Here is a 26080-nt window from a genome sequence, read left to right as displayed (position 1 = left end):
GCAAAGGACTACTGGGAACGGGAGCGTGAAGAGAAGCGGGAAGACTGCGCGGGACGTCGGAGGGTGAGAATAACAATATTTTTTATTTTTAAATTCTATTTTTTACAGGGATATGGTACCCAAAGCCCGGAGGACAGTCTCCTCTCCTCCGGACCATGGGTACCATCCGCAATTGTTCTGCTTACTTTCCGCATGGTGTGCACAGCCACATGCGGGAAGTAAGCGGAACAATGCATTCCTATGGGTGCGGGATCGCCGCGATTCCGCAAATTAATGAGCATGCTGCGGTTTTTACCACGAAGCGATTCCGCAGCGGTAAAAACCGCAGCATTAGCACAGCATTGCGGAATCCCATAGGAATGCATGGGATGCTTATTTTTCGCGGCAAAATCGCGCGGTTGGAAACGCGAAAAAAACGCCACGTGTGAACTCAGCCTTACAACAACAAGAAGGGAAGAGAAGGAGGGGGCATCCTGTCTGTTATTTTTTTTTTTTTTGTCACTGAACTTTGTTAACAATCTCACAATATGCACAATATATAAAACAGTACGGTAGTAGTTGCTGCAATACATACAGATCAATATGCATTATTCCAACAATTAACGTGACCCTGCTGAAGCACTGATAGCCGCCATCTTGGTACTCCTATGAAGCCCAGTCACAGGCCATATTTCAGCACAGCACTTCCTCCCAAAAATGCAATAAAAAGCAATTAAACATTGTATGTATCCCAAAATAGTAGCATTGAAAACTACAGCTTGGGACGCAGAAACAAGCCATCACACTGCCCCATCGATGGGAAAAGAAACACATTATATGGCGTTGTAATCGCACCGAGCTGAAGGCTCACGTTTCCGGGTCATTTTTACCACACAATGAATGCCATAAGGAATTGCATTTCTTTCACCATTTCACCTCACTTAAATTTTCTTTTTGGTTTTTGTAGTGCATTTTTTGGTGAACTGAATGGTGTCATTCCAAACTACAATCACAAGCTCTTACTCAGCTATGGGGACACAAAAATAGAAGCTATGGATCTTGGAAGAAGAGAAGGGAAAAAAATGAGTTTGCAAAACAAAAGATATAAAACTTTTGCTTGAAACAGTCATTGCACTAGTCCACAGGTTGTTGCCCATAGCAACCAATTAAAGAGCAGCTTTCATTTTTCAACAGCAACTTAGAAAATGAAACGTGAGTTGTGATTGGTTGCTATCGACAATACTTGTTTTTTTCGCATTGTACTAGGACACAGAAAGCATCCCAGACCTAATGTGTGCATGGAGCTTTATCAGTGAGTTCAGTGCGCGTCCCCGGCATTCCGCGTACTTTCACTGCGCCGGTTGGTCCGGCATAGTCTAGACTTCCTTCTACGCATGCGCGGTTTTCTAGCAGCTCGGGAGACGTCACCGCGCACGCGTGTTGCGGTTCCTCCTAGTTTCAGTTACGTCTCCTCCTTCTGTGGCTGTGAATGTGACCGGCAGAGGCGCCTCATCGCCCGCACCCCACCTCCAGAGCCCCGTCCCGTCCTCCCTCCTCCTCCTGTTTCCCCGGCATCGCTTGGCCTCGTTTTTCAAACAATAATAGTCAGTGTGTGCCCACCGAGCGCGGGAGAGCGGCCGGCAGCAGCGGAAGGGACCGGCGCACGGAGGAGGGGAGGCGGCATGGCTTCCAGCTTCGGCAAGATCCAGATTGGGATCTATGTGGAGATCAAGAGGAGCGACGGTGAGTGTGGTGTCCATTCATTCTGTGCAGGAGCCGCCATTGTGCCGGAGTCTCCCGGGGAGGGCAGGGCGGCCGTGACAGTGGGACTGACGGCTGCAGGCTCTGCTGTCTGGGGAAGTGGCTGCTGAGGGCTGGGGAGTCCTGTGCTCATCGGGCGATGTGGTGTGCGATCTGATGGGAAGTGCTGGTGACAGGAGATGGCATGTCTGCAGGGCTGGAGAGCGGGGATCTAAGGGGCCAAGATGGGACAGAGTACGGTGCAGTGGGGGCGACTGCGTAGGACGGGCCGGGGCGCGGAGGTGGCGACTGCGTAGGACGGAGCGCGGAGGTGGCGACTGCGTAGGACGGGCCTGGGCGCGGAGGTGGCGACTGCGTAGGACGGGCCGGGGCGCGGAGGTGGCGACTGCGTAGGACGGGTATGGGTGCGGAGGTGGCTACTGCGTAGGACGGGCCGGGGCGCGGAGGGGGCGACGGCGTAGGACGGGCCGGGGCGCGGAGGGGGAGACGGCGTAGGACGGGCCGGGGCGCGGAGGGGGCGACTGCGTAGGACGGGTATGGGCGCGGAGGTGGCGACTGCGTAGGACGGGCCGGGGCGCGGAGGTGGCGACTGCGTAGGACGGGCCGGGGCGCGGAGGTGGCGACTGCGTAGGACGGGCCTGGGCGCGGAGGTGGCGACTGCGTAGGATGGGCCGGGGCGCGGAGGTGGCGACTGCGTAGGACGGGTATGGGTGCGGAGGTGGCGACTGCGTAGGACGGGCCGGGGCGCGGAGGGGGCGACGGCGTAGGACGGGCCGGGGCGCGGAGGGGGAGACGGCGTAGGACGGGCCGGGGCGCGGAGGGGGCGACTGCGTAGGACGGGTATGGGCGCGGAGGTGGCGACTGCGTAGGACGGGCCGGGGCGCGGAGGTGGCGACTGCGTAGGACGGGCCGGGGCGCGGAGTGGGCGACGGCGTAGGACGGGTATGGGCGCGGAGGTGGCGACTGCGTAGGACGGGCCGGGGCGCGGAGGTGGCGACTGCGTAGGACGGGTATGGGTGCGGAGGTGGCGACTGCGTAGGACGGGCCGGGGCGCGGAGGGGGCGACGGCGTAGGACGGGCCGGGGCGCGGAGGGGGCGACGGCGTAGGACGGGTATGGGCGCGGAGGGGGCGACTGCGTAGGACGGGTATGGGCGCGGAGGTGGCGACTGCGTAGGACGGGCCGGGGCGCAGAGGTGGCGACTGCGTAGGACGGGCCGGGGCGCGGAGTGGGCGACGGCGTAGGACGGGCCGGGGCGGGGAGGTGGCGACTGCGTAGGACGGGCCGGGGCGGGGAGGTGGCGACTGCGTAGGACGGGCCGGGGCACGGAGGTGGCGACTGCGTAGGACGGGCCGGGGCGCGGAGGTGGCGACTGCGTAGGACGGGCCGGGGCGCGGAGGTGGCGACTGCGTAGGACGGGCCGGGGCGCGGAGGTGTTGACTGCGTAGGACGGGCCGGGGCGCGGAGGTGTTGACTGCGTAGGACGGGCCGGGGCGCGGAGGTGGCGACGGCGTAGGACGGGCCGGGGCGCGGAGGTGGCGACGGCGTAGGACGGGCCGGGGCGCGGAGGTGGCGACGGCGTAGGACGGGCCGGGGCGCGGAGGTGGCGACGGCGTAGGACGGGCCGGGGCGCGGAGGTGGCGAAGGCGTAGGACGGGCCGGGGCGCAGGGTAGGACGGGCCGGGTCGCGGAGGGGGCATCTTTTGGTCTTTCCGTCCTTGCCCTGGTACCTGAGTCTGGTATATTATCTGGAGATAGATGGAGGCCGGTATGTGATCCAGGTGCACCCATATCAGTGTGTACAGGTGACACCCCGGAGTGGCATTAATCAGGGTCGGGTGAGTGGCAGGTCACTGTGGGGTGCGCTGCTAGGTGTATGTTGTGGTGTCACTTTACCTAGCAACCGGCACAGGCTGCATAATGACGGAGCGGACAGACCAGCGTGTGGCTGCGCAGTCTCTGGTTACATTAACACCTTTCTCCCCGTCATACATCGTCTTTGTCTTTTGCACGTAATTCTTCATCTTTTCCTGCTCCTCGCTCAGTGCGCCAGTGGTTTTGCAGTCAGGTCACATGCAGCGAGCGAGCAGCCTCCTGCCCTGCACAGCCGCATCCTAATGACTATTAACTCCGCGCGGCCCACTGTGTTGCAGTATGTCTACAGCCCACCACCCCGTGCCATGCTCCCTCCGGTTTAATCCATCGTGCTGTAGATGAAATCCCGGCTGCATGAGCGAGCGGTGGATTTGCAGTGGCAGCACGTTGTGGTGACGCGCTCCCCTCCTCGCTGAATGTTTTAGGTGATCATTGCCACAGTAACCGGGATCACTACGATGAATGACTTAATTGTCAGGCGCTCGCTGTGTACGTTGCAGGGCTGCCGGGTGGGTTTGGCAGGCGTAAGCCTTATCTTCTGGGCCTAGGATTTGTGGGTGCAGAACTGTGCGTTAACCCCTTTATGACCTGCAGGAAATCTCATGGCCTTTGTGTTTCGCTTGATTTTGAGGTTGACATCCTTGTCTTGGACAAATAAAATGCCAAAAGGACCAAAAGCCCCCCTGTGTGCCCAGAGAACTCCCTCTTCTTCCTCCAGGCAAGGGACGGTAGCTGAGATTCTCCTCCACGAGGTGTGCGGTGCACTGCATCAGGGTGCCCGGCCCTGCCTGCTGATTGGTCCACATTTCCTATCATCCTATCGCTGGCACTGCGTACGAGTGCCAGGACTTGTTGCTATGGCCAGGCTGGTGGGATGGAACACTATTGCTACTGTATGGCGGCACATGGTTCTTATAATGTCATCACCTGAGCTGAATCCTCCAGGATCATTCCGGAGACCCAGGTTACTTGTTACTATTCATCATCACAAAGCTCAGGGCTGGCGATGTGATGCCACCTGCTTGTCTTACTTCCCGGTGTAACATACCTTGCATGGTACACGGCACGGACAACCTATTAAGGAAGCTCTGCGCTCCGCAGACTACAGGATGAACTTTTATTGCATAAGTTTACAGTTTCTTCTCTGATCTTTTCAAGAAGTCGTCATTCAGTGCGGGCTCCGACTATAAACCATCACAGATACCCATAACACCAGATGGCAGCTTTTGGAGCCAGCCTTAGATTGACAGCGGTGATCTCATCAGTTGTTCGTTCTGCTCCAGTCATAGCTGAGGACGGATTCACAGATTTGCTTGTCCCGTAGGCTTTGTTGGAGGAGTTGTGCATGTTCAAATGGAGCTCGTGATGATGGGGTTTGTAAAAGCTTGCGACAAATGTCTGATTTGTCTGAAAACTATTAAGGCGCAGGCAGACTGCCATTTAAATTGGACCGAGGTCGCAACTCGGTGCATGGACTGGGCAGCGGCTCTCCTGACCAGAGTGTAACAGCTTCATGTATGTCTATACAGCTGCCATGTTCAGAGTTGGAGAACCGCAGCCACTCCGAGCGTTGCGTTCCGATCTGGGTCCGAGTTATAAAGCCCTCTGACTGCGTCCTTACAAAGGCGGTCCTCCTCTTGTTGCTGCTGCTGAGTAGCTCTCTCCATTTACATCTGGGGGCAAATTATGCCCTGGAAGCGCAGATCCCATAACATGACACTTGTCCCATCCCTAACATGTATTTCACAAGTCTGGTGGTGGTGTGTGGAGCGTTCTCAGGAGTTGAGCACGCAAAATATAGGCCAGAGGTCTCAAACACGCAGGCCGCATGCAGCCCCTGAGGCAGGCATTTGCGGCCCGCGGTGCACCACATGTCTCACTCCCTGAGGCAGGTGGAAGGCGCGCATTCAGGAGCGCACGATGGCTTTTCTGTGTGCACAGGACCTGGGATGAGGTCACAGGAGGGGGAGGAGTCCAGGGGTCACATGATCAGGGGCCTCAGTGTATGCAGGATGCGGCTGTGCTGTTTGTCATGGTGCTGGATGAGGGGAAGTTTGTGTGGGGTCAGGAGGGGTTTACAGGGTGGATGTAGCAGAGCCGTGTGTGTACGAGGTGGACAGAGCAGAGCCGTGTGTGTACGAAGTGTATGGAGCGCAGCCATGTGTGTACGAAGTGTATGGAACAATCACTGACCTCAGGGAGACCAGTCAAAGAAAACACTGCGGCAGCCGGCAAAGGCGCTCAATCAGTGAAATCCTAGGTGCATTGCTCCCTGGGAAATACGAATATGCAAATAAAGTCCGTGGAGCCTCATTTAAGTCTCAAACACGGAACTAGCCAGATCTTCCTCCTGTAAACTCGTAAGGAGCTGGATATTGACTTAAAGGGCCACTTAATATGGTGGTAATGGTGGTTTCCGAAAGGAGCCACTCCTTGGCTGGGTCCTTCCCTCGAGGAAGATCTGGCTAGTTCTGTGTTTGAGACTCTTAAATGAGGCTCCACGGACTTAATTTGCATATACGAAGTTTACGGAGCAGAGCCGTGTGTGTGAGAGGTAGACGGAGCAGAGCCGTGTGTGTACGAAGTGCATGGAGTGGGTTGTACAGAGCGGAGCCGTGTGTGCGCGAGGTGTACGGAGCGGAACTGTGCGTGTACAAGGTGTACGGAGACCCCTGATATAGGCCATGTGCCCACTCTGTTTTGCAGCCAGCACCTGCCTCTCACAGCAGCGAGTGGAGCCAACTCATATTGCTGTGGTTTAACCACTTAAATGCCACTTTAAGTCTCTGTTGATCAACATGCTCTCTATAAATTAAGGGTTTTAATATTGATGATCTATTCTTACTCTTTATGACGTCCATCCGTATCCGATTCTTGGGTTTACTTATCCCAATCACCCCACAAATCAGGTATTCGAAAGGGCCGCACCAGGAGATCTTTGCATTTTGCAGCTGTGGGTCTCCTAGTCAAGTGAAGGATCTGATCTCTAATATCGGCCCAACCACCAGACAACATGCTGGTCTGCAAGAGGTGAGCAAAAAGGTGGCACCAGCACTCGCTGACTGCTGTAGGCCCTTCAATCATCATAGGGCACCTGCACTTTTGTTAGTGCTTTCTATCTACACTGTGTTCCAAATAATTATGCAAAAAATATTTCCTCATATTTTCTCTAAATTACCTATATGAATTGCAGTCATTATTTTCCAGTCATCTAATATTCTAGTATAATTGCAATGTTTTTGAACAAACTGCCTATGAAAACAGTATATTTTTTAAAATAAGAAACACTCAAAATGCATGTTCCAAATTATTATGCACAGCAGAGTTTTCAACCTTTTTATTTTTATTTTGAACAAAAAAATGGTCAATTGTGAAATTATAAGCATTATCAGCCTATTACAAAATGAAATCAAACAGTTTTCAAGTCAAAACTTTATTCTAGGTGATGTTACATTTGCACATAGGACCCCTTGTTGGAAAGAAGCTTCTGAACTCTCTCGTCCATTGAATTTGTCAGTTTTTGGATGGTTTGTGCTTCAATTGTTTTGCATGTGGACAGAATACCCTCTCAGAGCTGTTGATTTGAGAACTGCCTCCTGCCATCATAGACACTCCTTTTGATGATGCTCCAGAGCTTCTCAATGGGGTTGAGGTCAGGGGAAGATGGTGGCCACACCATAAGTTTGTCCTCTTTTATGCCCATAGCAGCCAGAGATGCAGATGTGTTATTTGCAGCATGAGACGGTGCATTATCATGCATGAAAATGATCTTGCTGCGGAAAGCACGGCTCTTCCTCTTGAACCATGGCAGGAAGTGCTGTTTTAGAAACTCCACATAGATTATGGAGTTCATCTTTACCCCTTCAGGGATCCTAAAGGGGCTGACAATCTCTCTCCCCATGATTCCAGCCCAAAACATTACTCCACCTCCTCCTTGTGGGCGCCCTAGCCGTGTTTTCATGGGGTGTCCATCAACCAGCCATCCTCCACTCCATCCATCTGGACCGTCGAGCGTTGCACGGCACTCATCGGTGAGCAAAACAGTTTGGAAGTCAGTCTTCATGTCTCGTTTGGCCCACTGGAGCCGTTTCTGCTTGTGTGCAGTGGATAGAGGTGGTCGACAGGATGGCTTACGCACAGCTGCAAACCTCTGAAGGACCCTGCATCTTGTTGTTCGGGGGATGTTGGAGGCACCAGCAGCTTCAAAAACTTGTCTGCTGCTATGACAAGGCATTTTTGCAGCTGCTCTTTTAACCTGATGCAATTGCCTGTTGGAAAGAGTCCTCAATTTTTCCTTTTTAGCACGCACACGTGTGTGCTGGGAATCAGCAGCCGACACATCCTTTTTCTTTCCCATTTTGGCAAAAAATGTAGGCTGCTTAATAATGTGGAACAGCCTTCTTAAGTAGTCTTGCCTTTATTTGGACACACCTGCCAAACTAATTTGCACAGGTATCTGCAATTGCTTTCAGTGATATAAAGAGCCCTGACACACATCAACATCAATGAGTTTAAATGGCAAACAAAAAAATGTCTAACCTTATCACTCCTAAACTCTTTTTGCATAATAATTTGGAACACAGTTTAATGTGTGAGAGGACCTGTAGGTAAGTAGTAGTCGGGGTCCTGAGACCCCCACTGATCGCTCAAGCACTCATCACATGCGCACTACTCTTGCATGAACGGTGTACGGGATCGCATACTTTCTGTGTGCTGCATGCCTTTTTGTGTGCATGCCTATGGTTCCCGTGCAGTGCACATTTGAATTTGGCCACGCCCCATCCCCACTAAGTTCCTCCCACTCTTCAAAAAAAGTTTGCAAATTGTTGAGCAACCAGATGTTGCCCAACAATTTTGCAACTTCTAAAACAAGTTTACTCCTGAGTTCTGATGCAAACTCTGAAGACTCCAAGGCCAAGGTGTCCTACTTCAATAACATGTTTAGTCGTCTTGTGATACCGCAGCTCTGGATTCAAAGGGTTATTTCTGTGAGAGTCACTAGAAGATATCCCAATACTAACTAGACATGTGAACAATTTGTAAAAAAAAAAAAAAAAAAGAAAAACTCGGAAAACTAATCAGTAAAAATAAGGTTTATTGGAAATGCATTAGAGAACCGCAAAAGCTGCCTGAGTACAAAAAGGAGTTAAGTCGGATAACTCTGGATATCGGAGAGTCACAGATATGGTGGGTCTCTTATATTGGGGAGTTTCCAAGTGGAACGCCTGTACGAACCCTAGGGATATCTGAAACTACAGTGTCAGGGGCTGCTTGCTGTAGTTTGACCCTTTTCTCTATAGGCCCGGATATCACTAGGGCTCATATAGATGTTACACTTGGTGACTCCCCGATATGAGTGTGGGCAAGGTATAAAGGAGCACTCGCATGATTTTTTTTTTTTATTGTCCCATCTATTAGTAGATGGTAATGTGTATCCAGAGGTTGTATTGCATTACCTACCAATAGTCATCTGTGTCAGCATTCAGGCCCGCTTCGTCCTCCCATGCCTGCATTTGTGACCCGCCGAATCACACCGCGTCTACTGTGCCTCCGCAGAGGTCGCTTTGTACATTTTGGGTATAGACTCAGACCAAAGGACATTGCGATAGTAACCTCTGCTCCACACAGCAAACACAGTGATCTGGCAGGTCACAAAAGCAGGTTTGTGACGCCGCAGCGGACTGGAGCTGTGCTGGAAAAGGCAAGACGGCGATCGGTTCATCTTTAGTGTCCGTATCTCTGTTACTCCTGTACCTCCTTTTCCTTCTCCATAGATTTTCATTAAAGTAACTCTCATCAGGCAGTGAGCTGAAACTCTGTCCTCTAAAGAGGTTGTCTGCTACTTTTATACCGTTGACCTATCCTAGGAAAATAATGGCTGAAATGTTACCGTATGTCATCCACGCACTGTGCACAAAATTGAGCAGAGAAGCAGGTTTTCCTTTTTCTTTTAACCAGATCTTATAAATTTATTTCACAGAAACAGGAAAGTCCAGCTCAAGGAGTAAAATCCAGAATTTTCTTTATTTATTTCATTAAAATACAAGCATGGCTGCTATAATCATCATTGCGGTTTTTACCCTGACATGGGATAGCCGCACAGAGAGTGCCCAGGAGGTTCTGTACGCGTTTCGAGCGGTATACGCTCTTAGACTTAGACTCATTCTGAGTCTACAGAACCTCCTGGGCACTCTCTGTGCGGCTATCCCACGTCAGGGTAAAAACCGCAATGATGACTATAGCAGCCATGCTTGTATTTTAATGAAATAAAGAAAATTCTGGATTTTACTCCTTGAGCTGGACTTTCCTTTTTCTATGAAGTATTCCAAGACGTCCAAGTGGAGACGTGTCCTTGCTCGGACCTTGCTGCAGCATCAATGAGGGGTGAGCTGAACTAAATCCTTTTTTTTATCCAACTTATAAATTTATGCTGCACATTTTAGGCCCTTATTTTGCCATTGCAGTAAAGCTGGGCCCAGAAATCCGCCAGCTCCAGAGCATTGCTGTTTGCCTACATAATCCGCCACTTCTTATCGACAAGGTGGCTGGTAACCTAGGCAACAAGCAGTAAACTATAGAATTAAAAATCCCTATGTTCTTGAGAGCGTGAAGTATTTTTAATAAGAAGAAAAGTACAAAGTTGCTTTTTATTGTTTTCCCACTTAAGAAGATGAGAGAGTCCCCTTTTAAAACAGTAGAATTGGGCAGGGTATTCCAGTATGATAAATACCTGATGATCTATATATAACCGGATAGAATTATTCCCCTCCACGCCTCATACTTGTCACCGGCTTGTGTCTCCAGGCGGCCGATGCAGACGTTGGTTTCAGGAAGAAAACTAGTAATAAATGCAGCAGTAGTGATGACACACGAGCCATGCGGTGCAGGAATGCGCTGATCCTCGGGTGATGTAATAATGGAAACTGCTTTCCTACATGTGACTTTTTATTTACGTAGCCTTCACGTCCCGACACGGTGGACTGGACGCAGAGTCGAGTCAATCACTATCTGGAAAGCCGGATCTGGCTACTAATGTTCCCACCAAGCTACTCAACTACTAGGCAACCCTTCATTAAAGGAGCTGTCAATCCTAGTATTTAAAAAATAATAATAATCTTTATTTATATAGCGCCAACATATTCCGCAGCGCTTTACAGTTTAACAGTTTCAAAACACAAGTCATAAGTAACAGCGTTAACAATACAATAATTAAAGCGAAATAAGACGACCCTGCTCGTGATAGCTTACTATCTACAATGGGGGTGGGGGAGATACAAAGTACAGGTGTGTATTTACAATGATGTATTTACAATGAAGGTCCAGCCATCTTGAGGGAGTGAGGGATGGATGGAGATAGTGAATGGGCTACACATGCACACTTACACATAGAATGACGGTGATTAGTGAACGTGATAGGCCGCTCTGAACAAATGTGTTTTGAGGGAGCGCCTGAAACTATGCAAATTGTGGATAGTCCTAATTTCTTGGGGTAGAGCATTCCAGAGGATAGGAGCAGCAGGAAATAAAAGTGCCTTATTTTATCATCCTCGTTTCCACCATTGCTTCCAGTAATATTGGCTACAGCGCTGACGCACAGGTGTACGGTAGACTGTATAGGTATCGGCAATCCGTGCTGCTGTGGCGGCCTCCATCGTGAAATATCACACGTCTACAGGGCAACATGCAGAAATTGGTCTTTCACCATCAGGTTCTTCAATTGAAGGTGGAAATTGATAACCCTGGAGCCACTGCTCGAAGTTGGTTCTAAGCCCGTCCACCACATCACCGTAGCTGTCGTTAGATCTGCGTTGGAGGATCTGGAACCTTTTGCGGTACACTTCTGGAGTCAGCTAGTATTTCCTTATCAGGGCCAGTTTGATGGCCTCATAGTCGCTTTATTGTTCTAGAGGGAGAGCGGCAAACACCTCCAGAGCTTTGCCTCATAGCCCTGGGATTAAGTATCGAGCCCACTGGTTATTGGGCAATTAGTACTGTCTGCAGGACTTGTCAAATCCCCTCCAAAATGTGTCCAGATCCGCGTCATTGTCCATGACCGGAAAATGCTTGGGACGGGGTTTAAAGGTGTTGACAGAACTGGACTCAATGCTCAGTGGGGTAGACACCTGCATCTAGAGCCGGGCTGGTGTTCTCTCTCAGCTTGTCGCTCTCGCGCTGCAATGTCATGTGACTGTCTCAGACAATCAGTGGTCACTGATTGGCTGCAGCCTTAACAGTTCTGTCCAAATAGAAGACTCACTAGGTCAGAATTGGGAAAGCTGCAACCATTTTGATAGTCATCAGCTTTCTTCTATCCAGACCAAAAAATGAAAGGAGGTTTCCCAATTATTTCTAAGCAATCAGTAAGTGAAAGATGGACCGGCTGCCATCTTTTTGTCGTCTGTGTTTCTGTGCACCTATTCTTTTGGTGCACAAATTGAACCAAAGGAGGACATGTCACCATTTTTTTTTTCATGTGGCCCTTGTGTATAGCCCCATAGAATATGGTGTGCCCGTGGAAAACATGACTGAAAATGATTTTTTTTTTTTTTTCAATGGAATACTGGTCATCGGAAACAAAAATACCAAGAGCGGAAGCTAGAGCCCTGTCCCCCTTCTATCCAGGCAGCAATGGGGTCAAAGGTTCTCCTCGAGGTGTGCAGCCCCACCTGCTGGTGGGATTATAGGAAATGTGGGCCAGTACAAGTGTCGGGACTTGTTGCTGTGGCCGATCAAGACCAAGATAATATTGTGATAAATAGCCCATATCTCCGAAAACTTAAGGTGGATTTAAAAAAAAAAAAAGCAGAAAACGGAGAGTCCAGGAGAGCAGCGGGAATAAGAAAAGAGCAGAACCTTGTCACTTGTGACCTGGTGGCATGTCTTTAGGGAGTCTGGAAACTGCAGACTATAGGGTGAACTTTCATATCCCAAGCATACAGTTTCTTCTCTTCTTGAAGTCGTCATTCACTGCGGCTCTTGTCTCTAAACAGTCACAGATGCCTGTAGCACCGGATCGCAGCTTCTGGTACCAGCCCTAGAATAAGAGTGGTGATCTGGCCGCCTCTACTCTGAGGACAGGTTTCTAGATTTGCTTGTTCTGTACTCGGCTGCCGCTGCCAGTTCCATAGATTTTGAATGGAGCATCCAAGCCCATGCACGACTGCCGCTCCTGACAAACTGTGGACAAGTGTAGATAGACTTGTATCACAAGAATGGCCGTGGTCTTGTAGGCGCTTGTGTGCACTTCTCTCCATTCACTTCTATGGGCATTGTTAAAAATTGCTGTGATGTTCGACTTGCGCTTCAAAGTCACATGGCGCTGCTTATGGATTTTTTTCTTCATTTTCTGAGACCTACCTGTGTTTTTTTTTTTATTTGTAGAGAGCTGTTTGAGGGCTTATTTTTTTGCATTGAGAGCTATAGTTATCATCTTAGGGTATATACAAATGTTTTGATTGCTTTTTATTCCATTTTTTTTGGGGGGGGGGGGGATGCCAGAATACAAAAAAAAGCCTTATTCAGATTTTTTTTTTCTCCTTTTTCTATACGGCATCTACTGTTAAATAACTTTAGATTTTCACATATTATGGTACATTTTTACAAATGAAGCAATACCAAATATTTACATTTTTTTAACTTTTTTTTGTTATGGGGAAAAGGCTGATTAAAACTTTTTCTATTTTTATTTTTTTTCATTAATTTTTTAACATTTAATTTTTTTCATTACATTGCACTTTTTTTTTTCTTAACCCCCCCTCATGAGACTCAAACCTACAATTGCTTGTTCTATATACTGCTATGCTGCAGTTATGGTAAAAAATATCTGACTCTGAGGCAAAAAGAAATGTGGTGGTACGGGGAGCCTTCGGTACCCCTGGATCTGGAGTATGGGCGCACACAGTGATCAGAACCATCTTTCTGTCGCTGTCAGAGATGGTCAGCAGCATCCAAATAGATAAATATCAGTGATTGGAGTTAGCAGCCGACAGCCCGCAGTGTGCACCCGACTGATGAGCTGCACTGTTGGTTTTTGCATTAATTCTATGTTTATGTGGGACATCAGACCCTTTGGTGTTTGTGACTCTAGGCTGAATCCAAAGGCTGAATCCTCTGACCATCACTGGTTGTGCTCAGAAGTCCAAGAACAGAGCTGTTTTGTTATTTCTCTGGACTTTGTAACATATGGAGCCACATTTATAGTACCCTTCTCTCAATTACAGTAATTCTGTGCTGTTTTTTTTTTTTTTTTTTAATTCACGTTTTAACCACTTCCGGTATTTTCCCTTTGCTGTGCATAAGGTGAATTCCTCTACAAATCTTTATGAAGCCCGTGCAGCTTTTACAGCAGATTTTTAATTTCTGTGTAGCTCAAAAACATGACAATTGTTTTAATGGTTTTGCGTGTGAACCCTCGTTCATCTGCCAAATGATGCAGCCCTGCCTTCTGCAATTCTCGGTTAAATGGCTGGTTTGCCTGGACTGACTCTAAGGCTATGTTCACATGCAGCGTGTTTTTTTTTTTTTAATGCATATTAAAAGCTGTTTACAGTACCAGCAAAACTTTTAGTTGTGATGAATCTGCTGCACTTTATGTACATGCTCAGTAGTGAGCCAGTGCTGCGCTTTATGTACATGCTCAGTAGTGAGCCAGTGCTGCGCTTTATGTACATGCTCAGTAGTGAGCCAGTGCTGCGCTTTATGTACATGTTCAGTAGTGAGCCAGTGCTGCGCTTTATGTACATGCTCAGTAGTGAGGCAGTGCTGCGCTTTATGTACATGCTCAGTAGTGAGCCAGTGCTGCGCTTTATGTACATGCTCAGTAGTGAGCCAGTGCTGCGCTTTATGTACATGCTCAGTAGTGAGCCAGTGCTGCGCTTTATGTACATGTTCAGTAGTGAGGCAGTGCTGCGCTTTATGTACATGCTCAGTAGTGAGGCAGTGCTGCGCTTTATGTACATGCTCAGTAGTGAGGCAGTGCTGCGCTTTATGTACATGCTCAGTAGTGAGGCAGTGCTGCGCTTTATGTACATGCTCAGTAGTGAGGCAGTGCTGCGCTTTATGTACATGCTCAGTAGTGAGGCAGTGCTGCACTTTATGTACATGCTCAGTAGTGGGACAGTGCTGCGCTTTATGTACATGCTCAGTAGTGAGGCAGTGCTGCGCTTTATGTACATGCTCAGTAGTGAGGCAGTGCTGCGCTTTATGTACATGCTCAGTAGTGAGGCAGTGCTGCGCTTTATGTACATGCTCAGTAGTGAGGCAGTGCTGCATTTTTTTTAGTTTTTCTTTTATGCAAATTACAAGCTGCTTTTTCCAGTACCAGCAAAAGCTGAATGTCCGAAATCTCCTGGATTTCTTTTTCCTGACTGAATTTGGAAACTAATTTTTTGTTTTTTTTTAGATCCGTGCGTCAATTCTTTTAGCGTTTTTGCAGTTTTTTTTTTCACCATAGAAATCATCAGATTGCAAAAAAAAAGCGAACCTTACATTTTTGCTGTGTTTTTGGAGAATGAAAATAACTTTTTACTGCCAAGAGAGCAGGTTTTGGCTGCGGAAAAAAACGCATCAGAAAAACAACGTGTGAACATAACAGTAGTATCTTGCAAGAAAAAAAAAAGTTTTGACAGCCTTTGACCTCATTTCACGAAGCCAGTATAGTCTGTTGGGCTGCTCACTTGTCCATGGATGGGTGTTTTTTTTTTTTTTTCAGACCTTGTGTCAAAAAACAGCCATGGAGACGGCCATTTTGGTTCCCAGTGACCGATAAAAATCACCCATACTTGTCCAGGGGTCCGGGAAAATCACAGCCATTTTCTGCACCACCATAGTACGCACTGTAGTAATTAGTGACGTTGATCTGACCAGTTATTTAGTTATTCCGGCTCACGTCTGCAATGATGAACGTGTGAGGCTCCAGACGAGGAGCTGCCTTCTCCGAGCTGCTGACAAGTAGCAGTTTCGTCCTATTTTTAGGTCCACAATTAAGACCTGCTAATTAGCTTTTTATCTCCACTGGTGCCTCTCCATCTAGATATCTGTGCAGTTTGGAAACCTCATTTTCAGCTGTGACTGAGGCTTTAGGGTCTGTTCACACATTGTGTTTTTCAATGGTAAAAAAACGCCTCAGTCTGTAGTGCCATTAAAGTTGTCCAGTCAGAACCGATCAGTCTGCAGTCACTGTGTGTGACAAGCCCTTCTCACTCGTGTTTTCCCCCACACAACGCTTTTCACTCATTCAAATGAACGGAGAAAAACACAGCAAAGTTGTACGTAAAAACACGTCAAGAGCAAATTTATTGTACGCGGAGGTTTTACGGCTGAGGGCCACGTTCACACACTCAGTATTTTACCTTAATATTTGTAGCTCAAAACCAGGACCCTCACTCCTCCTGTAAGGCCACGTTCCCACATTCAGTATTCGGTCAGTATTTTACCTCAGTATTTGTAAGACAAAACCAGGACCCTCACTCCTCCTGTAAGGCCACGTTCCCACATTCAGTATTCGGTCAGTATTTTACCTCAGTATTTGTAAGACAAAACCAGGAGTGGGACAATCAGAGGAAAAGTATAATAGAAACCCGTCACCACTTCTGTATTTATCACCCACTCCTGGTTTTGGCTTACAAATACTGAGGTAAAATACTGACCGAATACTGATTGCGTGAACGTGGCCTTACACTCTGGTGCTGAAAAATCGTCTGCAATCACTGATCGTGGGTATAAAGCCTGGTGGTTCTGTCCAGTATCGTACGCCATCAGTTTCTCCCAGTTTCGCGGTGGTTATATCAGTACATCCCTATCTGATTTTTTTTCTGTATCCGGTCACCTCTGACAATGAAGCTAAACATGATTACTTGTATAAATACAAGAAGAAAAAAAGATTCTCGCCTCCCACAGTACTGATCAGAAAGAACAGGGAAGTCATTGTACGTGGAGCGTGGGGACTGGGCGTGATAGTGCAGCATATTAATTAACGAGGGGAGAACCTGTTGGATCACTGAGGCGCACAGACGATCAGTTCACATTTTGCCTCGTGAGCCTGCATCATACTTTTTGCCTCCTTTATGTGTTCTGCATAGTCTGATAATGGGACTGAAGTATCCCAACACTTGCTGCTCACACTTGCTAGTGTGAATCATGTCCTCATTGTCGATCCATCAGATTCTTATTTTGGGGGGGCGGCTGCTTGTTGCAGAGTACTACATGATTGTGATGTCTAAGGTCAGGGCACTGTGTGGCCGGTCATGTTCTATCACACCAAACTCCCACAACCATTTCTGTATGGACCTTGCTTTGTTCCGTGGGAACAGAAAATGGCCTTACCTAAACTGTTCCAAATAACGGAAGCCAAAATTGTCCAATATTGCAGATAGGTACAGAGAAGACGGCTATCGGAGCGCCAAGCTGGCAGTCAGGGGGATGTTAGTTGAGAGAGGTCCGATGCAGCTCCTGTGGGGTGCCTCAGGAGAGGAATAAACAATGAATTGCAGGATACTCCGGTCACATGGGAGTGCATACTGCCACCTGACGAAGACGGAGCTGTTCCATCGAAACGTGTTGTGGGTTTCAATAAACAAAGAATCTTTTTAATCTCTTCGTCTGTGTCCTGTGCGCTCCCATGTGACTGGAGAATCCTGCATTTCAAAATTGTCCAATATGGCCTGCTGAATCATTGAGACTTCCCCGCCGGAACTAAGAGGCCAAAGCCGAATCCCTGAGGCCTGTTTCACATTTCCACCTTTTAAGGTCAGTCCAAATCCGCCAGGTGGTTAAAAAACGGATCCGTTTCCGTCATGGCCCAAACTGATGCCACTGGATCCGTTTTATATACGGATCCGCTGCAGCCGGCAAGAGTGTGAAATTTAAAGCAACCGCGGTAGAGAGAGAGAGATTTTTCGCCGATTCCAGAACGGCATTTAGTGTTAAAATGCATTGATGACAAAGTCTCCTGGGCAGGCGCAGTCAGAAAAAGCGGTCCGCCAATGTCAAAAAAACGTTTCATTGTCCGTCTGCTCAGCCCGGGAACTGCTAAAATTTTAGGAGATCCGTCAAAAAACGGATGACCATCAGTCAAAATCCGCCGCTAATGTAAGTCTATGGGGGAAAAAACAGCCGCCAAAAAAAGGGTCAGATCCGTTTTTTTCTAAAAGTGACGGATTTTGACTGACGTCAGAAAGCTAAAGTGTAAACAGGCCTAAGAAACAACCCCAGGGCATTACTTCACCTCCACCAAACCTTACAGTTGTCACAATGCAGTCAGGCAGGTAACGTTCTCCTGACACTTGCCAAACCCAGAGAAGTGTGATTCATCACTCCACAATAGAGGCAGCCACTGCTCCGGAGTCAAGTGGTGGCGGTTTTACACTACTTCACCCGATGCTTGGTGGTGTACGGCATGGAAACGATGCCATGACGCTTACGGCGCACAGTTTCTGTGCTGATGGCAATACCAGAGAAGGTGTGGACTCTGCAGTTATGGAGTCAGCAGAGCGTTGTTGGCTTTTATCCTGTCTGGTTCTGCATGGTGAGGGGGTGGGATGTTATATACCGGGGGCAATGAGGTTGAATGAGAAACCTGAATTCAGCAAGACGTGTTTGATATGTTTGCCCATATAGTGTACATCCAATTGTTAGTCTGTGTCACTGTGAGTATGAATTTCTCATGCGACCCACAGTGCTGGTCATTCCTAATATATATAAACAGTGGCCACCGCTCCATTAGAGGCCGAAAAGAGCAATCCTTCTGCTTCTGTTGTGTAAACCCGAGCCCCATCTCCTCCTAAGTGTAGACATTTAATGCTGATGGCACTGAGCTTTGTGCACAGCCATGCTGGGTCCTTTGGTGGGAGCGCTGCTTTGCTAGTAGGGAGCTCTTAATTATGGACTCATCCCCCTATTAAATGATCTCCTTTTTCTTCTCTTAGGTCGAATTCATCAAGCCATGGTGACGTCTTTAAATGAAGACAGCGAGAGCATCACTGTCGAGTGGATTGAAAATGGGGACACTAAAGGAAAAGAGGTAACGCTGGCATTTTCGGGCAATTATGTTTCACTAGATCAATGTGCCAAGTTACTAGTTTGCTTCTTTTTTCTTGCAACATGAGGCTATGTGCCCATGATCCGGAAGTAGCTGCGTTTTGGATGCAGCGTATTGTCGCTGCGTTCTATTGAACGCAGATAAATCTGCACGTAATCACTGAACTCTGTGGATTTACCACAACCAAATACATTCTATTGGTGAAATTTTAGTTGTGGATACTAGCATCTCTGCAAGAGAAATTGACATTCTGCGGATCTCAAAGACGTGCCTCATGTCAATGTCTGCAGGTGACTATGCCCTCATAGTGGGCATGAGATTCCTAGAAATCCCATCCACTGTGCTGTAACATCTGGCCGCTGCGGTTTTGACGCTGCATAAATACACAGCGTCAAAACCGCAGCAATTCCTGATTGTGGGCATGTTCCCTTGTCTTGCTGGGCATCTACTTTTTAGTGTTTTGCATCTTTTAGTCCAATTGTATCCTACAACTTGTATTATATAGTGTCTATTAATCTATAAAGGTACAGTCCTCTGCTTTCATGGTGAAACCCTGTGGATTTGGAAATCATTTGATGATTAAGGGCCCAGATGTGACTACTGGGAGGTGAGAGGAGGGGCCCAGGTGTGACTACTGGGGAAGTGAGAGCAGGTGCCAGGTGTGCCTGCTGGGGAGATGAGAGGAGGGACCCAGGTGTGACTGCTGGGCAAGTGAGAGGAGGGCCCAGGTGTGACTATTGGGGAAGTGAGAGGAGAAAGCTTAGCTCATAAAATGGCCAATCTTATGTGTACCTGGAAGCCACGGTGAGGCGTTTCTCATTTTCCAGGGCCCTAAACTTGCCAATCCTCACTTAGACTAAATTCTTCATCTGAATGGGAACCTATGTAAATCCTCTCCTTAGACTGACATCTACACTCACTGGCCACTTTATTAGGTACACCTGTCCAACTGTGTGTTAAGACTTAATTTCTAATCAGCCAATCACATGGCGGCAACTCAGTGCATTTAGGCATGTAGACATGGTCAAGACAATCTCCTGCAGTTCAAACCGAGCATCAGTATGGGGAAGAAAGGTGATTTGAGTGCCTTTGAACGTGGCATGATTGTTGGTGCCAGAAGGTCTGGTCTGAGTATTTCAGAAACTGCTGATCTACTGGGATTTTCACGCACAACCATCTCTAGGGTTTACAGAGAATGGTCCGAAAAAGAAAAAAAATCCAGTGAGCGGCAGTTCTGTGGCCGGAAATGCCTTGTTGATGTCAGAGGAGAATGGGCATACTGGTTCGAGCTGATAGAAAGGCAACAGTGACTCAAATTGCCACCCGTTACAACCAAGGTAGGCAGAAGAGCATCTCTGAACGCACAGTGCGTCGAACTTTGAGGCAGATGGGCTACAGCAGCAGAAGACCACACTGGGTACCACTCCTCTCAGCTAAGAACAGGAAACTGAGGCTACAATTTGCACAAGCTCATCGAAATTGGACAGTAGAAGATTGGAAAAACGTTGCCTGGTCTGATGAGTCTCGATTTCTGCTGCGACATTCGGATGGTAGGGTCAGAATTTGGCGTAAACAACATGAAAGCATGGATCCATCCTGCCTTGTATCAACGGTTCAGGCTGGTGGTGGTGGTGTCATGGTGTGGGGAATTTTTTCTGGGCACTCTTTGGGCCCCTTGGTACCAATTGAGCATCGTTGCAACGCCACAGCCTACCTGAGTATTGTTGCTGACCATGTCCATCCCTTTATGACCACAATGTACCCAACATCTGATGGCTACTTTCAGCAGGATAATGCGCCATGTCATAAAGCTCGAATCATCTCAGATTGGTTTCTTGAACATGACAATGAGTTTACTGTACTCAAATGGCCTCCTCAGTCACCAGATCTCAATCCAATAGAGCATCTTTGGGATGTGGTGGAACGGGAGATTCGCATCAGGGATGTGCAGCCGACAAATCTGCGCCAACTGTGTGATGCCATCATGTCAATATGGTCCAAAATCTCTGAGGAATGCTTCCAGCACCTTGTTGAATCTCTGCCACGAAGAATTGAGCCAGTTCTGAAGGCAAAAGGGGGTCCAACCCCTTACTAGCATGGTGTACCTAATAAAGTGGCCAGTGAGTGTATATCTCTGTGGAGGGGTGGTGGCCCTGCTGTGATTAAAAACGCCTGCGGCTAACAGGTGGAGTGCTCAGTCAGAAGGTTAAAGGGGTTGTCTGGGCTTTTCACATAATCTCAGTACATATCTGGGCTGCAGAATGGTGACAATAAGTAATTTTCCTTCTGTCACCAGTTTGCAGGGTTTTCTAGATATCACTCTCTTGCTTCTGAGCAGAACGTCCAAGGGGGGGGTTGTTCTGGCATTGAAATGAGAACTGGTCGTTTCCTCCTACTCTACTAAAAACCTGCCCTCTATAGCAACAACCCCACCCACCATAGCAACAGGCCCTCCACGTCCACATGAACAAGCCCTCCTCACACAGTAACAAATCCTCCCCCTCTAGCAGCCTCAGTGCAGAGAGCAGACCACCCAGCTGCTCCTCCCCAAGACACACACTGAACAGTTATCTATGGAAAGTGAAACTCTAGTGAAGAGGGAAAATTGTCCTGTATTCTGGGCCACTCCATGATTACAATACATAAGTCGCTCATTATCAGTGATTCCTTCCCTCACTGTCCCAGGCTGCTGGCAGTGATGGGGCTTGGGCTGGCAGTGATGGGGCTCAGCTGTTGGCAGCAGTGAGAACAGACTGTGTGATGGCCAGTGATGGGGGTCTGCAGCTTCTAATCTGCACAGGGGATGGCAGTCACTGATGTAATCTGTTCTGTGACAAAGCCTCTGCTGTGTGAATGAGACAGCTCTGTGTCACTGATGTCTTCACACAGCAGCAGATTTGGTCCAGCACCACCACCACAAGTGAGCAGGGGACGCACTGAGTGTTTTATAGAATAAAGAGGAGTTGTCACTAATTTTGTAAATTAATACAAAATTTACCCCCTACAAAAAAATGAATTGCAGCTTACCTGGGGGGGGGGGGGGGAACGGCAGCGCTGGTGGCAGCAGGAGTCGGGCGATTCTTCCGGTGGTCCGACGCTGCAGGGCAATGATCTTGCTCCCATCCCAGGCTGGTGTCGCAGGTTTGCCCGAGATCTCGGGAGATGAGATCTCGGAGCCGAGATCTCAATCTGTGCATGCGCCGCCTTCGGCGGCAATTTTCCCGGAAGTCACAGCATCAAGACAATAGAAGTGCGGGGCTCCGGGCTTTCAGAAAATGTCACGGAGCCCCCCGGCACCACTGAGCACCGCTGCACCACCATCATCACCCTGCAGCGTCGGACGAGGACCGCAGGAAGAATCGCCCAACTCCTGCTGCCTCTACGCTAAGTGTAAGTACTGTACATTCCGACTATAAGACGCACCCCTGTTTTCCCCAAAAAATTTTTGGGAAAAAGTGCATCTTATAGTCCAGAAAATACGGTACTTTGGACTCTTATTTTATGGGGGAGGCAATATAGATTCGTATTACGACATGGCCAACGTTGCTTATAGGATGATGCTTTGCAAGTCATGATTATGAGAACACAAAATTTATATTGCAATATATTGTTTTAGAGCAAAAAAATTCATAAGACCAGTCTAATTTCTAGTTTTTGGTTGAATGAGTTGTCTTTCTTTATCGCCTTATTGGGGGACACAGAATACCATGGGTGTATGCTGCTGCTGCTGCTAGGAGGCTGACACTATGCAAAACAAGAAAATTAGCTCCTCCCCGGCAGTATACACCCACCGACAGGCACCAAGCACCTCAGTTTGTGCTTAGTGTCTGTAGGAGGCGGACCGGGATCTCCCCAGATCCGCATCTAACCATTTTCTTTTATGTTTTGTGTGTGTGTATTAATCTTTTCCCATTTATTTTCCAGATTCTACACCGGGAAACGGGGTAAATGTTCACCCTGCTTTCCCATATCATGCGGCTGAGCGAGCAATGTGGTGTTACCCACATCGCAACTCTCAGGACCGCAGGCAGGACCCTTTCCCTATCACCCTCGGGTGCTACGGGCTGGCTTCAGGTGGCGGGTCCTAGCCAATTCCCCTCCTCACCCCTCTCCCGGGAAAGGGCTGAGAGGAAGACGGCGGTCACCGGCGGTGACTATCCCTTGCAGGCAGAAGGGTTTGGTGCAGACTTCAGCACTATCCAGATAGAGTGCGGGGCAGAGGACATTCATTCCCAGCGGCACCCACTCATCGCGGGCCCCTGTGGTCATCCTCTTCAGGCATGTGGACGTCAGGTAAGCGCTACCATACAGTCTGGTAGCAGAGTCTGCTTTGAATTTCCCGCCCATTCTATGCAGCCGCGCGCCTCTCTGCAGCCGCGCGCCTCCCAGCTCTCACGCCGGGTACCCTTCCCTGAAGCAGCAGGCAGCGGGGCCTCTCTCCCTTACCTCCCTCATCTACCGCGGCGTCACGGGCTCATCGCGCCAGGATCAGGGCTGCGGGGGCAGAAAACGGCGCGGCGCTGATTTTTTACTTTCACTTTCGGTCTGCTCCGGTGCGTGCCCGCTGCAGAACGCGCGCTTTGTTGGCGCCATTCCTCAGTCCGTCACGGGACTGCGTTCTGTCTCCTTATGACCCGCTCCCCCCCCCCCCCCGCAGGTCTCAGCCACTCGCGCAGCGCTGCCGCCCAGCACCGCCCATCTCTAAGGTCCTGCACCTCCCTGATTCCTCGTGTGACACATGCCAGGGATCTCGGCTTGGGGGACACTTCTGCTGTTCTGCTCCACATCAGATAACGGTGCTGGCGACGGTAGGCTCTTATTTTTTTCTGAACCCCTAATTTCAGCCCCCGCGGCAGTACTCCCTATTCAGATACTGGCTGCAGTAATTCTGCAGTCCTTGCATATGTCCTACTCTGCAGGGGCTCCTTACCCTAGATCCATCGCTACCCACTTCGCCTGCGCGCACTGCAAAGAGAAGCGGGCGTCAGGGCAGTTGTCTCCCTTCTGCCGTCCGGCAGTCCTTCCGTGATGTCTGCCCCACCGGAGCACCCCGAGTCCCGGGATGAGCGCACCCCTCCTCCTCCAGAGTGGGCTGCTGCAATGTCTCTCAGTCCCTGGTCCAGGTCTTGGAACGTCTTACGCAGCCACCTGTGCTCCGACCGCCTCTCACGGTGAGTCGTCTGCACCTGACCGCAACCTCCACAGGGACAGGCCGGATAGGATTGCTAGGAAGCGCGTTATTTCTAGCTCGTCTTCCAGCTCGCAAGGTCCGTCCGCTCTACCCAGGCTGCTTTTCTCGTATCCCTCGTCAGAAAACGACGGGATCTGACTCAGACGCAGATAACATGTTCAAGTCTCAGAACATGGTCGATAGTCTCTTATCGGCCATTTTCAAATCGCTCGAAATAAAGGATGATAAAGCTCCTCTTCAGGACGGCGCCGTCCCCTTTAAACGAGCAAAACCTTCCTCCCGAAACTTTCCTAATCACAAGGAATTCGAGACCATTTTATCCAAACACTGGGAGCCCCCTGAGAAGCACTTCTCAGGCTGCAGGTACTTAGACGTCCTGTATCCATTCGATGCGGACCTTCTTACAAAATGGACGAAAGCTCCCGAAGTGGGCCCACCAGTTCCTCGTCTATCCTCTTTGAAGCATCTAGCGCCTCTTTCTGCCCTATTTTTTTGCTTCTGCCTGGGTGGCAAATGTCATTTCAACTTGGGCAGAAATTCTTCGCAGGGGCATTCTGTCGGCTGCCCCTCAGGACGAGTTGGAAGTTCTGGCAGACCAAATTAAGCATGCGGGTAAATACCTTTTGGCCGGTGGCGTAGCAAGGGCTAACAGCAATATAGTGGCTGTACGCCGAGGACTTTGGTGAAAGTCATGGAATGCGCATACCACTTCTAAAAAGTCGCTCACCAGTCTGCCCTTCCATGGTTCTTGGCTCTTTCGGGCCAAGCTGGATCAGATAATTTCCGATGCCACTGGAGGTAAAAGTACTTCGCTTCCCCAGTCTCGACAAAACGTCCTTTCCACAGAAGGGGGTTTCGACCATTCAGGCCCTTTCGTCCCTTCTCTGCCACGGAGAGAGCCACTCAACAGGATCGGCCGCCTGCCACCAGGGAGCGGGATCAGAGGAAACCTTCCTACAAACCCACTCCTCGCTGGTGATCTAGAGGACAATATTCCAGATCTGCAGGAGCCAATTCCGGCAGATTTTCGTCTAAGTGACGGGTCACCCCCACCTGGAATTTCTTCCAGGGTGGGAGGCAGACTTTCCTTTTTCGCGGATGCTTGGCTGTCCGTTGTCGACGACGCTTGGGTCTGAGAACTCGTCGCATCCGGATACAAAATCGAATTTGCTTCACTCCCGAACAGACGGTTTTTCCGGTCTCGGCCTCCGCGACAGCGGGCCCAGATTCCGGGTTTTCTGCAGGCCATTTCCTCCCTTCTTTCCGCCGGAGTCATTGTTCCCGTTCCCTCAGACGAACGGTTTTCCGGGTTCTACTCCAATCTCTTTGTAGTCCCGAAGAAAGACCTCTCTCTTCGTCCTATTCTGGACCTCAAATTGCTCAATCGCCACGTGAAGATTCTTCATTTCAGGATGGAGTCTCTTCGTTCGGTGATTGCTTCCATGGAGCCCGGGGAATTTCTCTGCTCGGTGGACATTCGGGATGCCTATCTGCACATTCCAATTTGTGTACAACATCAGAAGTATCTTCGATTTGCGTTTCAGGGAGACCACTTTCAGTTCACAGCTCTTCCTTTCGGCCTGGCTTCAGCGCCCCGGGTTTTCACGAAGGTGATGGCGACCGTCATGGCCATCCTTCGCTCCAGAGGGATCCTCATCATCCCTTATCTGGACGATCTTTTGATCAAGGGTTCGTCTCGCCAGGACTGTCTCCGGAGCCTTCAGATAACCCTAGACACTCTCAGCCGCCTAGGTTGGCTGGTCAACAAGGAGAAGTCCATTCTGATCCCCACCCAGCGTCTGACCTTTCTGGGTATGGAATTCGACACGGAGCTAGCCCGTGTTTTTCTTCCAAAGGAAAAATTTACAACTCTGTCCAAGGGCATCAGAACTCTCAAGAGGCCTGCTCCCATTCCCATTCGGTTCTGCATGAAGGTCCTGGGGAAGATGGTGGCCTCCATGGAAGCAGTGCCCTTTGCGCAGTTTCATCTTCGCCCCCACCAGCTGTCTCTGCTTTCAGCCTGGGACAAGACCACGATGTCCTTGGACCGTCCTATTCGGCTTCCTCTCAGAGTGAGGCAGTCTCTCACTTGGTGGCTACGGCCAGCGTCAGTTCTCCAAGGGAGGTCCTTCCTTCCGCCTCAGTGGCAAGTCATCACCACCGATGCGAGCCTTCTAGGATGGGGAGCCATGTTCCATCAGAAAGCGGCCCAAGACCGCTGGAAGCCACAGGAGTCTC

At 49.3% G+C, this 26080-nt stretch overlaps 1 protein-coding gene across 5 annotated transcripts in view; it reads left to right on the top strand.

Moving 5' to 3' along the window:
• The first annotated feature begins 1416 nt into the window (after positions 1 to 1416).
• KIF2A (kinesin family member 2A) overlaps positions 1417 to 26080 on the top strand; it is a 75982-nt gene continuing 51318 nt past the window's right edge. For 3 of the 5 annotated variants that reach the window (XM_073584271.1, XM_073584269.1, XM_073584272.1), the window contains exons 1-2: positions 1417 to 1722; positions 18539 to 18633. In XM_073584271.1, the coding sequence (XP_073440372.1) occupies positions 1662 to 1722; positions 18539 to 18633 (156 nt within the window). In that variant the 5' untranslated portion in view covers positions 1417 to 1661. The remainder of the gene's footprint in view (positions 1723 to 18538; positions 18634 to 26080) is intronic. The other 2 variants (XM_073584270.1, XM_073584268.1) reach the window with 1 other exon arrangement.

This window comes from Dendrobates tinctorius, unplaced genomic scaffold, assembly GCF_039654945.1.
Source record: "Dendrobates tinctorius isolate UK_male_01 unplaced genomic scaffold, ASM3965494v1 ptg000083l, whole genome shotgun sequence".
In the NCBI taxonomy this organism is placed as follows: Eukaryota; Metazoa; Chordata; class Amphibia; order Anura; family Dendrobatidae; genus Dendrobates; species Dendrobates tinctorius.
Note: the sequence above shows the minus strand (reverse complement) of the source record. Positions and strands in the feature narration are given on the sequence as shown.